The sequence below is a fragment of the Somniosus microcephalus genome, chromosome 29 (genome assembly GCF_052327205.1).
Source record: "Somniosus microcephalus isolate GS21.2 chromosome 29, FLI_Smic_1.0, whole genome shotgun sequence".
In the NCBI taxonomy this organism is placed as follows: Eukaryota; Metazoa; Chordata; class Chondrichthyes; order Squaliformes; family Somniosidae; genus Somniosus; species Somniosus microcephalus.
The window spans coordinates 39,594,526-39,607,706 of record NC_141015.1 but is presented as its reverse complement, the minus strand read 5'-3'; the positions used below and the strand labels follow the sequence as shown (position 1 = coordinate 39,607,706).

General features: G+C 46.2%; 1 protein-coding gene across 1 annotated transcript in view; it reads left to right on the top strand.

Annotated features, from left to right (window-relative positions):
• LOC147098679 (cadherin-23-like) overlaps positions 1-13,181 on the top strand; it is a gene marked incomplete at its 5' end in the record, with an annotated part of 367,151 nt that overhangs the window by 178,387 nt on the left and 175,583 nt on the right. The window contains one exon of the mRNA XM_085969993.1: positions 2,592-2,704. Coding sequence (XP_085826119.1) covers positions 2,592-2,704 — 113 coding nt within the window. The remainder of the gene's footprint in view (positions 1-2,591; positions 2,705-13,181) is intronic.

Below are 13,181 nucleotides of genomic sequence, written 5' to 3'. Positions count from 1 at the left end.
GAAACTTATAAAATTCTAACAGGACTAGACAGACTAGATGCAGGAAGGCTGTTCCTGATGGCGGGGGAGTCCAGAACCAGGGGTCACAGTCTAAAGATAAGGGGTAAGCCATTTAGGACTGAGATGAGGAGGAATTTCTTCACCCAGAGAGTGGTGAACCTGTGGAATTCTCTACCACACAAGGCAGTTGAGGCCAATTCATTAAATATATTCAAGAAGGAGTTAGATATATTTCTTAATGCTAAAGGGATCAAGGGATACGGGGAGAAGGCAGGGACAGGGTACTGAGTTTGGATGATCAGCCATGATCTCATTGAATGGCGGAGCAGGCTCGAGGGGCCGAATGGCCTACTCCTGCTCCTATCTTCTATGTTTTTATGTAACCAGAGATGATGTGAGGAACATCATTTTTTACGCAGTGAGTTGTTAGTCTGGAGTTCACTGCCTGAAAGGGTAGTGCAAGCAAATTCAATAGTAGCTTTCAATCACAGGGCTATGAGGAAAGAACAGTGGGCCTAATTGGAGAGCTCTTTCAAAGAGCCGGCATCTGTGCTGTGTCATTCTGTGATCTCAGCTGGGCGATTGTAGGGTCGTTGCCTTTGAGTTCATGGCGTCTGTGTTAGCGAATTGAAAACCAGTCGGGGTTTCCTGCTCCTGATCTCCATCCAATGACCCCTACTGGCAGTGTAGGCATTGATGGGATTGAGGATGGGAATGGTTTTGGTTGTGAGAGCTCCTGTGGTAGAATCTCCAGGCAGTACTCGCCCATCAAGGCTCACAGGTTAAAAACAACATTGGGCGAAATATTGGACAACAATTGATGCCCTCTTGGTGGGAACAGCAAACTCCCAACAAGAGGAGAAAATTGGTGGAGAAATTAATGAGAAAAGATTGGATTAATATTTTAAGAAGGAAAACTAAAAAGGTATTGGAAAGGGCAGGAAATGGGAACACCACCACCTCCAAGTCACACACCATCCTGACTTGGAAATATATCGGCCGTTCCTTCATCGTCGCTGGGTCAAAATCCTGGAACTCCCTCCCTAACAGCACTGTGGGACCACCTTCACCACACGGACTGCAGCGGTTCAAGAAGGCGGCTCACCACCACCTTCCCATGGGCAGTTAGGGATGGGCAATAAATGCTGGCCTTGCCAGCGACGCCCACATCCCAGGAACGGATATTAAAAGTTAAGCAACTCAGGATATTTCTGAGCGGCAGCACTGATGGGATGGAATTAATGGGGAAAGGGCAGAGAAGGGAGACTATGTGGACAGCTCTTTGAGAGTCAGCACTGGTACGATGGTTCAAATGGTGGCCTGTGCTGTAAAGTTCTATGGCTTTAAAAAAAAATAGAAGTAACAGCACAGGAGGAGACTATTTGGCCTATCACGACTGCTACTGCTAGCTCTTCAGCTAAAGCTGTTGGATCCCTTTTCCCTGCCCTGTGTTGTGTGCAGAGAGTTTGACCACACTCTGCTGCCGCACACACTTAACCCTTAAACTGGGCCTTGGGCAGAGGTTTCAGAGCACGACGCTCCTCAGTGTTTCAGGATGTTTTCTGCCTGAAGATTTCTCTGTGGTAACCTCACCCCTTTTAATTTAGATCGTTGGTGTTTCCAAGTCAGCTCGTGTACGGTATTGATTCGATCACTAAAGCGGATAATGTTACTTTAAACAAAGTATTTTCACAGCAGTGTTATAGCACCTGGATAATGTCTTCCATCAGAATAACAAATGGCTTGCAATCTTTGATGCAAATGAGATGAGTGGGTAGATTCTGAGAGTTTTATTTTGTTTGCTCTGAACTTGCACCAATTGTGGTGGTTTGAACATAGGAACAGGAGGAGGCCATTCAGCCCCTCGAGCCTGTTCCGCCATTCGGCCCCTCGAGCCTGTTCAGCCATTCAATGAGATCATGGCTGATCTATGATCTAACCCCATAAACCCGCCTTTGCCCCATATCCCTTAATGCCTTTGGTTAACAAAAATCTATCGATCTCCGATTTAAAATTAACAATTGATCTAGCATCAATTGCTGTTTGCGGAAGAGAGTTCCAAACCTCTACCACCCTTTGTGTGTCGGAGTGTTTCCTAATTTCACTCATGAAAGGTCTGGCTCTAATTTTTAGGCTGCTTCCTAGTCCTAGAATCCCCAACCAATGGAGATAGTTTCTCTCTATCTACCCTATCTGTTCCCCTTACTATCCTGAAAACTTCGAACAGATCACCCCTTAACCTTCTAAATTCTAGGGAATACAACCCTAGTTTGTGTAATCTCTCCTCGTAACTTAACCCCTGGAGTCCGGGTATCATTGTTTCATTTGACTTCAGTAGCTTGTTGGTACTGAGCCCAATATCTGACTTATTAAACATTTAGACAGCCTTCACGGTAGAACTACGTAATTAAGTGGGTTATTGTTTAGCCTGTCACAAGATCACCGTGCTGTTGCTGTTACTGTAGATGCAGTCTGTCTGAACGAAGCCAGGTGGATGATGAAACCCTGTTAAATTATTTTTTTCTTGTGATTAGCAGCTTGTCCACGTGCTCTGGGTGAATAACAGACTGGGCTGGTTTTTGTTTTCACAGGTAATACCAACAGCATCTTTGCCTTAGATTACATCAGTGGAGCTCTGACTCTGAACGGCCCTTTGGATCGAGAAAATCCCCTCTACAGCTCGGGGTTTATATTGACTGTAAGGGTGAGTGCTTCCAACTTTAGGCCCTTCCATCAGCCAAAGCAAACAAGATTTGCTGCAAATGAATGTCGAGAATCACCTCGGTCAGTACTGCTGCTGCACACTGAGGGAAACAAAATGAGTGTGGAATGTTTCGACAAGATCTTACTGTTGTTTTTGAAGCAAACTGTACTGTTCTGTTCATAAGAACATAAGAAATAGGAGCAGGAGTCGGCCATTCCGCCCCTCGAGCCTGCTCCGCCATTCAGTATGATCATGGCTGATCTTCTACCTCATCTCCACTTTCCTGCACTATCCCCATATCCCTTGATTCCCTTAATATTCAAAAATCTATTGATCTCTGTCTTGAATATACTCAATGACTGAGCCTCCACAGCCCTCTGGGGCAGAGAATTCCAAAGATTCACCACCCTCTGAGTGAAGAAATTTGTCCTCATCTCAGTCCTAAATGGCCGACCCCTTATTCTGAGACTGTGACCCCTGGTTCTAGACTCCCCAGCCAGGGGAAACATCCTCCCTGCATCTACCCTGTCAATCCCTGTAAGGATTTTGTATGTTTCAATGAGATCACCACTCATTCTTCTAAACTCTGGAGAATATAGGCCTTGTTTCTCCCTCCAACCGCCCCGCCCCCCCCCACCGGCCCAAACCTGTCTCTCTGTCCACACTATGGGCTTGATTTTCCAAGCCCCGAGGAGGCGGGAGTGGTGGGAAAATTGCAGAATCGGGGGGCAGGAACCCATCCTGCCCCCAACCCGCCTCCGTGCCAATGTCCCAGGAGGCGGGTACCCGACCTGTGCTGGGAGCCGCCTCCCCGAGGCGGGAAGGGGATTAGTGCCAATTAACTGCCTGTTAACAGGTAGTTAACAAACAGTTTTTTGCCTAATCCCTATTTTTAGCCCTGAAGTGTGGGCTGTCTGACAGCTTCGAACCACGCCAAGTCAGCGAGGCGGACCGTCGGTCTGCAGGGGTTGGAGGGGTCGAGATGTCCGGTGTGCAGGTGAGTGATGGGTGCATGTGTGCAGAGGTAAGTGTGTGAGGTAAGCGTAAAGTGTTTTAATAAGTTTTACTTACCTTTACTTTCTCCTGCAGGCTTCCTTCCTTCAGTTCTCGGGAGTCCCTCAGCTCACCAGCACAGAAAGCAGAATGGCCGCTGAACTGTCAAAAGCTGCAGCCTCTGCTTTCTGGTCTGGAGAGATCTCTAACTGAGTCTGAGTAGAAGGACTCAAGTTAGAAGACAGAATGTCAGTGTTTGACAGCTTCACAGAGCTGTCAAACGCTGATTTTTCATCTGTCAAAAACTCTTGACAGATGAAATGTCAATCGCTGACGTCACCAGTAACCAGGTGTCCCTTAATTGGCCTGCTGAGCCCGCTGGGCGGGCTTAACAAGGTCAATCAAGGGAAAATAGCGTGGGTTGGCCACAAGTCGATGGAGGCGGGACTACAACCCAAAAAGTGGGAGTCCCGCCTCCAAAAGCTCCCCATTGACAAAATCGAGCCCTATATCTCCGCATTGTAGCATTTCACTGTATTTCAGGGTGTCTCTGCATTTAAAGCCAGGCTCTTCAAATATTGTAGAATCGCTTAACGCATTTGTTTTGAAATTAATCTTTCCATGATTTTTAACAAGTGTGTTAACCCATTTTTTTAACACCTCTGTTAAAATAGCAGAGGAAGAGATTTTATATGTCAGTTAAGCTAATATTTCAAGAGCCTTATTTAATATAGAAGTGTGCTAATACTAAAATATCTCAAGGAGAGAATGTTATGAGCTAATTTATCCTTTGCATTTGGAATTCTGACACTTGCGAATCAGAGCCCTGTGAATCATTGCTGGTGGAGAATGATTAGGTCCCTCACTCCAATCCTTTTACCTCTGAGTTGCCAATACCAGGGGAAACTGCCCGTGATGCTAGTCAGATCTGTTTCTGTGGCTGGGGTTGTCCTGTTGCTTTGTGATGCAGTATAACCCCGGAGCCTGGTCCCCAGCCCGACGACCCTGAAAGGGAGGGCCGTGAGATTCTGGGAGGAGGCGGCCTCACCCTTACTTCGGCTGGCTCAGACTGGAATTGTAGCTTAAGTACAGTGTCAGGCCAGGTCGGAAAGGTGCTCAGGAAGCCCGCTGTTCCTACAAACTTAGGCAGAGATTGTTTAAATGTTGTGTGAAAGTAGCTGCTCCCAATATACTCACCATGTGCTGACCAGGAGCAGAACTCTGCACACAATTCCTAAACTTTTCCCCGAACAGAAGGCGGCCATTCAGCCCATTGCATCTCTCTAAAAGTCCTATCATCTTAGTCCCATTTCTCTGCTTTTGCCCCATTCCCTTCAAAGTTTTTTGTTTTCTTAGCCACTTCCCTCTTAAAATCTATGATTCTGCTCCCACCATTGTTTCTGATAAGGCATTCCATACCCTCTACATAAAATTGCCTTTTTGTTCTCCCTTTATTCTTTTGCTGATGATCCACCCTCTTGATATTGTCTTGCTGTCCAATGGACATCATTCTTTCCCCGTTTACCGTATTAATTTTGAGACTCTTATCAGATCTCCTCTTGATCTTCTCTGTTCTAGTGAAAAACCTCATTTTCTCTCGTCTACCATCAAAGCTATAGTCATTCCTCGTAACTGAAAATCTTCGAAACATCAGAGATTGGTAGCTAGCCATAGCCTGACCCTGTACCGTAAACATGTATTTTTAACGTTGATTCAGTAAATAAGATCCCATGTGTTTTGCTCCATCATTCTACATATTTAGCCCCATCGTGATTCTGGGGGCGAAAAATGGTCCAGTCCATGATTTTATTGAGCCTATTCTGAGCCAGGAATTGAGAGCAGGTAAAAGGAATTCAATTCTGGGGCCTTTAGGGCCTGGCCCAAGAGTAAGCAGGAAGATCTGATGCCACGGTACCACTCCACAACTCCTGTTTGTAATGCAAAAATCAACAATAAAAACAAAATGGCTTTAGTCTCTGATGTGGTTGAAGTTTATCGTGGTGATTGTGCCACATTTAATTTTGAGCTTTTTTTGTTGCTAGTTTAGTGTTGTGCACCATAAGAAATAGGAGCAGGAGTCAGCCATTCGGCCCCTCGAGCCTGCTCCGCCATTCAGTAAGATCATGGCTGATCTTCGACCTCAACTCCACTTTCCTGCACAATGCCCATATCCCTTGATTCCCCGAGAGTCCAAAAATCTATCGATCTCAGCCTTGAATATACTCAACGACTCAGCATCCACAACCCTCTGGGGTAGAGAATTCCAAAGATTCACCACCCATTGAGTGAAGAAATTCCTCCTCATCTCAGTCCTAAATGGCCTACCCCTTATCCTGAGACTATGGCTCCTGGTTCTGGACTCTCCAGCCAGGGGAAACAACCTCTCAAAATCTACCCTGTCAATCCCCCTCAGAATCTTGTATGTTTCAACTGCTATTCTTGATTATTGCTAGAAAATACACTAAAACACCCTAGAGTGAATGGCCGTAGCAGATTAGTTAGCCCTCCCCCAAGCACTGCACTCAACACTCCCTCCCTCTGGCTGAGTGCTTAGTCTCCCACTTGAGGCCTCTTCTCCTTGAAGAGCTGGGGAAGCTTCCAAATATATCCTCTTAAAAAACAAATATGGAACCAATATTTACTGCCATGGTTACAACCACAGAATACAGCTGTTATGGCAACAGAGGACTTTGCCAGGTTGGAGAAAATGGCAACGCTGCTATTTAGCTAAAAAAAAAAGGTTACCTTGAACCCAAATGAGCAACATTGGCAAAGTTTAGCTATTTATAAATTTGCCCCAAGTTTGATCATCTCTCCCTCCTCCTCTCCAGTTGAGGGCTTTCCACTGTGCGTGTAAACAAAGGACGGTTCATTGTGCACTTTTTAATTATTAAAGGAGCTGTAAAGTCAGACACATTGCATCAATATCTGTTCTGATGAGAGCCCCCTGTGTTATTAGAGTCACAGAACAATGTCGGATCTAGGTGGGGTAGAGGAACAAAGGGATCTCGGGGTACAAATACACAAATCACTAAAAGTTGCGACACAGGTTAGCAAGGCCATAAAAAAAGCAAACCAAGCACTAGGGTTTATTTCTAGAGGGATAGAAGTGAAAAGTAGGAAAATTATGCTAAACTTGTATCGAACCTTGGTTAGACCACACTTGGAGTACTGCGTACAATTCTGGTCGCCATATTGTAAAAACGTATATATAAAGGCACTGGAGAGGGTGCAGAGAGGATTTACAAGGATGATACCAGAAATGCGAGGGGAAATATATCAGGAAAGGATGAACAGGCTGGGTCTCTTTTCTCTTGAAAAGAGAAGGCTGAGGGGTGACCTAATAGAGATCTTTAAAATTATGAAAAATTTTGATAGAGTGGATACAGAGAGAATGTTTCCACTTGTGGGGAAGAGCAAAACTAGAGGCCATCAATATAAGATAGTCACCAAGAAATCCAATAGGGAATTCAGAAAAAACTTCTTTACCCAGAGAGTGGTGAGAATGTGGAACTCGCTACCATAGGGAGTGGTTGAGGCGAATAGTATAGATACATTTAAGGGGAGGCTGGACAAGCATATGAGGGAGAAGGGAATAGAGGGTTATGCTGATAGAGTTAGATGAGGAAAGGTGGGAGGAGGCTCGAGTGGAGCATAAACGCTGGCATGGACTGGTTGGGCCGAATGGCCTGTTTCTGTGCCGTATATCCTGTGTAATCCTATGGATATTAATGGTGAGTTAACCCAGCACTGTAGATGTAGCTTCTGAGTGAGTAAATAGCTTTTCAAGGCTGGGAATTGAGCCAGACCTGTCCTCACAGTAGACTGTTTCTTTCTGGCATTAAGTATGTTGTTCTATATTGATGGAAGTGTTTAATGTGCTGCTTAGGGATGTGCAAATCCATAAACAGTTCATTGGGAGCTGTAACCACTGAAGTCCAGGAGCTAATGTACTCAAATCTTCAGAAGCAATGGCAAAGCACACACTTCTACCATGTGCTGGCAATGTGGAAAGTGATGCATCTCTCTCTTTAAAATAAAAAAACACGGAATCAAATAAAAATGGCAACACTTTGGGAGGGGAAGAATGGGCCGCGTTTCTCGATGGCCACAAACAACCTATTTTTTCTCTCTGCCTTTTTTTCCAAATCGCTGTCCAGAAACTCTGCTTTTGCTGCCCCCTGGTTAAAGGTGCCAGCGCATCAGTGCGGCCAAAAAAAATGTAAGCCTTTAACGCCTGTTGTTAAAGGTTCTTGAACCTGTCACAAGCTGTTAAAAGGTTTTTGTATACATACATTATGCAGCTCGTTAAGGATTTTTTTTTAAACAGGGCAAATATTTGTATCTATTTTTCCATCAATGTATCTTTTTTCTGTGTATCTGCGCCAATCTGTGTTGGTAGATCTGTAGCCATACAGCTATCTTACTCAGCAGAAACTGCTGGAAACACTCAGCAGGTCAGGCAGGCAGCATCGAGGAGAGAAAAACCGAGTTAACGTTTCGAGTCGGGGACCCTTCGTTCTGATGACGGGTCCCCGACCAGAAACGTTGACTCTATTTCTCTCTCCACGGATGCTGCCTGACCCGCTGAGTATTTCCAGCATTTTCTGCTGTCATTTCAGATTTCCAGCATCCGCAGTATTTTGCTATTGTATCTTACTCTTTTTTGGTTTGTGTGCCTCTATCAGTGTTTCTACCTTTTGTGTAACTTTCAATTTGTTTCTCTCGCTCTGTGTATCGGTATCTATCTGTGCATCTCCATCTAGCTCATTGCTATCTATCTATCTGTGTTGGTATATATCTAACTGTCTGTATGTTTATCTGTTTTTATATATATCTGACTGTCTCTTCATCAATGTATTCAGCTATCTCTGTGAATCTGTGTGTATCTATCTGTCTATGTTCTGCATCTGTGTGTTTCTCTGTGTCTTTATTCAAGACAGCTTTCTGTTTGAATGTGTGTGCAATATATAATTTTTTTATAGATACAATTTTTAGCTCATGATGCATATCGCCCGAGGGGAAAAAGATGGATTGGCTTCAGTTTGCCAGGAACCAGTTCAAAGAATGTACTCCCATCCCTGTTTCCCTTGAAGTTACGGTGATGGGGTTTGCACAATGTCCCGAGGGAATCGTCCCCCATTATGTCCTCCAACTCATCGTGCCACGGCAGATCCACTGTACATGATAAATATATTTGTTAGTGATTACAGGTAGTTTTACTGTCTTTGCGATGGTCTTGAAGGAATGTGAAGTTGGGGACGCAGTTTAGAGCTTAGTGGCACTCCTGTTGTGTCTATTCAGCGTGTGACCAATCAGCCATAGTTTGGATTGTTCCCTAAAGAGCCCTATTGAGAGTCTGGATCTCTCTTAAACCCCAAGATATCGCTCCCTTCTCTGTTGGAATGAGATTGTAAGAGGCTGTACGATCCCCGGCTGTTTCCTGAATTAGAAGTACCTGACCTAATGCAAGCATCAGAAATGATGATCAAAGCGAAAGGCACTCAATAGAGCGGAAGCTTGTGCTGCTTAAAGCTGCAGTGTCCCACAGTGTTTATTTTTGGTCATATTGCAAAGGCAGAGGTTCAGCCCACTTGCGAAATTGCGATGAACTCAAACTTGTTCAGAAATAAATGGTTCTTCTCATCAGTGTGGCACTGAGAGACGGGAGAGGGAGAATGTTTCTGGCTCCGGCTTTTCACTGGGTCCTGGCTCTGTGACAGCCAGGAGCCCAGGGACTGAAGGTCAACACCAAGTTGTTATTTAAGCTGGATTGCTGGCACAGTTACACTTTTATTAAGTAGAAAAAGCTTCAGTTTCTCAATTAATTGTTGAGAAGCGATCCTATTTCGGCTCTGATATATCTGATAGCAACACAAACACAGCCTGGAATGTAAATTGCCTGTCATCTCTCCCTGATCAATTTGTGAGGTTTTTTTTTCCAATTATTTCCACGGCAGTACTTTGAGTATTCTAAATATTGTACATCTGTGATTACATAGTTGATGACTACTTCAGCCTGTAGAGAAACAGCCTGAACTTCAGAGTAATTCATTGACTGTGAAGCTCTTGGAGAATTTTTGAGACGTGTTAAGGCACTCGTACAGATCAAAGTCCTGCCTCTCTTTTCTTCTCTACATCCCCTACTTCTTTTTCTTTTCCTCTTCACTGCCTTCCCTGCGAGTGCCCAAATTCTTCCGTGCTGTCACAGTTCTAACAAGTCACTTTGATTAAAATGATATGACGCGAGGCGAGACTGGCTCGTGCTGCCAGGGCTAATGATGTGATGTTTGATGCCGGTAGCTGTGGGTAAGTTGTGCTGTCAGGTACCGGGGCCTGTTGTGCACCCCTTGCACCTAATGTGCCGTCATGCAGTAGGGGAAGTGCCTGTGGTACTGAGGGCCAATACATCAGGTGTTGTGCAAGCTGATAAAGGTCCTGAACAATATGTGAGTGATCTGCTTCGCTATTCATGCAGACTCAGTGCCTGAACAGCACTATTGAAGCTCAGTGCCCATATGAAACGGGCACTGGATGGCTGGCATGTTCAGTCATGTTGGTTGCCGTTCCTTCAAGGGTAATCTGTTGGTAGTTGTGTATTGACCCAGCAATGTTGCTGCTTATTTTATGGTGTCCTTCGAGTTTCACTACCACAGTGAGTCACACCTTGAGGCTGCGTCCCATCTGCCATCTATGGGTGTTGGCCAAGGGAGCTGTACTTGAGCCCTGCGTATATGAGACAGGAACCCTCACAACATTCAAGAAGCATTTAGATGAGCACTTGAAACGCCATAGCATACAAGGCTACGGACCAAGTGCTGGAAAATGGGATTAGAATAGACAGGGCTTGATGGCCGGCACGGACACGATGGGCCGAAGGGCCTCTTTCTGTGCTCTGACTCTATATCGGGGCCCATGGTTATACTGATGGTCATCGTGCTGTAGCTGCTGGTTCTTCTGAAAGATGAGAGGCAGAAACACGAGGCATGTGGTACAGGCCGGCTTTGAAATCCTGATTTTTAACCCGATGCACCTTACAGAACCTCATCCTGCAAAGAAGCTGTTGAACAAGTGGCCCAAGAGGATCCGGGTCAGGAATCAAGACGCCTCTGGACAACCAACCGTTGACTCAGCAAGAGTCTTCATGCTGAGAGAGTGCCCCTATGACATTCAAAGTGCAACCATCATCTGCACGTAGCCAATACCCTGGGGCAAAAACAGGCCTACTGGCTTTGTCCCAGCCTTGTATCAACGGCCGTGAATAGCACAGCACTTCTCCACAACTTCCTTACCTCATTCTAAATGGGCCGTCGTGACACATTAGAATGCCAGTTAACCTCAATGTCGTTGCACCTTAGCATGGTTCAGGGGGGTTTACCGTGCTTCGTCCTGGTGCTTCCCGTGTAGGGAGCATGCCTTCTGCCTCCTTACCACGTGCTCCTTCGGTGTTTTCCCAACAGTAGGAAGAAATAAGGAGGGTGGTTGCTGAGGTTCAGTGTACATCTCGAGGGATGGAGGTGGCCCAGCATCTCCTTGGGCTAGGCCAATAGAAGGCCCTGAAACTAAAGACGCCGTGGATGTTGGTGGGGTGGCTGCCTGGACTTGCATGCTCTCCGACACATCTGCTCCAGTGAGCAGATCAATAGTTCAATTGTTCAATGGCAATGCTTCCTTGCAGGACAAGACACGGGAAATAGCATTGACCTTTTTAAAAATTTGTTTCTGGGATGTGGGCGTCGCTGGCTAGGCCGGCTGTTATTGTCTATCCCTAATTGCCCCTTGAGAAGGTGGTGGTGAGCCGCCGCCTTGAACCGCTGCAGTCCGTGTGGTGAAGTTACTCCCACAGTGCTGTTAGGGAGGGAGTTCCAGGATTTTGACCCAACGACGATATACTTCCAAGTCAAGATGGTGTGTGACTTGGAGGGGAACTTGGAGGTGGTGGTGTTCCCATGCGCCTGCTGCCCTTGTCCTTCTAGGTGGAAGAGGTCGCGGGTTTGGGAGGTGCCGCCGAAGAAGCCTTGGCGAGTTGCTGCAGTGCATCTTGTAGATGGTACACACTGCAGCCACGGTACGCCGGTGGTGGAGGGAGTGAATGTTTAAGGTGGTGGATGGGGTGCCAATCAAGCGGGCTGCTTTCTCCTGTATGGTGTCGAGCTTCTTGCGTGTTGTTGGAGCTGCACTCATCCAGGCAAGTGGAGAGTATTCAATCAGACTCCTGACTTGTGCCTTGTAGATGGTAGAAAGGCTTTGGTGAGACACTCGCTGCAGAATACCCAGCCTCTGACCTGCTCTTGTTGCCACAGTATTTATGTGGCTGGTCCAGTTAAGTTTCTGGTCAATGGTGACCCCCAGGATGTTAATAGTGGGGGATTCAGCGATGGTAATACCGTTGAATGTCAAGGGGCGGTGGTTAGACACTCGCTTGTTGGAGATAGTCATTGCCTGGCACTTCTGTGGCACGAATGTTACCTGCCACTTATCAGCCCAAGCCCGAACGTCATCCAGGTCTTGTTGCATGTGGGCATGGACTGCTTCATTATCTGAGGAGTTGTGAATGGTGCTGAACACTGTGCAGTCATCAGCAAACATCCCCATTTCTGACCTTAGGTTGGAGGGAAGGTCATTGATGAAGCAGCTGAAGATGGTTGGCCGTAACCTTACCCTAACCCTAACCTTTTATACCACCTCCATCCACACCACCCTTGTGCTCCTTTTCAGTGGGCGAATGGCCCTTGCCATCAAAAAGGACTCTCCTTCTGGCAAATACCTCCTGGAACAGCACCTCCAGAGTTGCATCTTGAAATATTGCCATTCTGTCTCTTGGCCCTGATGCAACCATTTTTCCCCCTTGGTAGCAGTGACAGCTTTGAGATGACCAGAAGTTTTTAATAGCTGCCAGCACCAGATGACCCACTTTTCGACTCCCGAGCTTTCTCTCCCGGCAATATTTTCTCCCATCCAAAGAACTGACCTTGCATTTTTGGGCGAAATTGACTGTTAACATTACAGGTGCTGCCAAAGTGTCGAAAGAGCAGTAATCCAGCTGCCACAGCCCTGAAACCCATGTCCTGACCTCCTCACCATCCCCCCCCCCCCCCGGTCCCCAGCCGCGAGCCTTTCATTTAGATGATGAATTCAGGGTAGCTTGATGAGCTGAAAAAGCCTTCGTTCCCTTGGATATCTGCCCTGCGATCAGCGCGCACAATCTTACCTCAGTGAGCCCGCGACGCGCAAACTGCCACGACAGAGTGCCCGTATTTAGTCACCCAGCAACCAGCAGAATGATTGGTGTGTAAAATTGAAATGGCATCTAGGTGCACTTAAACCCTTACTGAATTGCGTCCATTTCATTCCTCGCGACGCTGAGAACATAAGTGTGAAAACTGTCCTGCAATGTAGAGCAAGAAGCAATTTGTTCAAACATAAATATAGCTTTGGCCGGCGGAGGAGGCAATTTAGAGTAGCGACTTGCCAAGGATTTCAC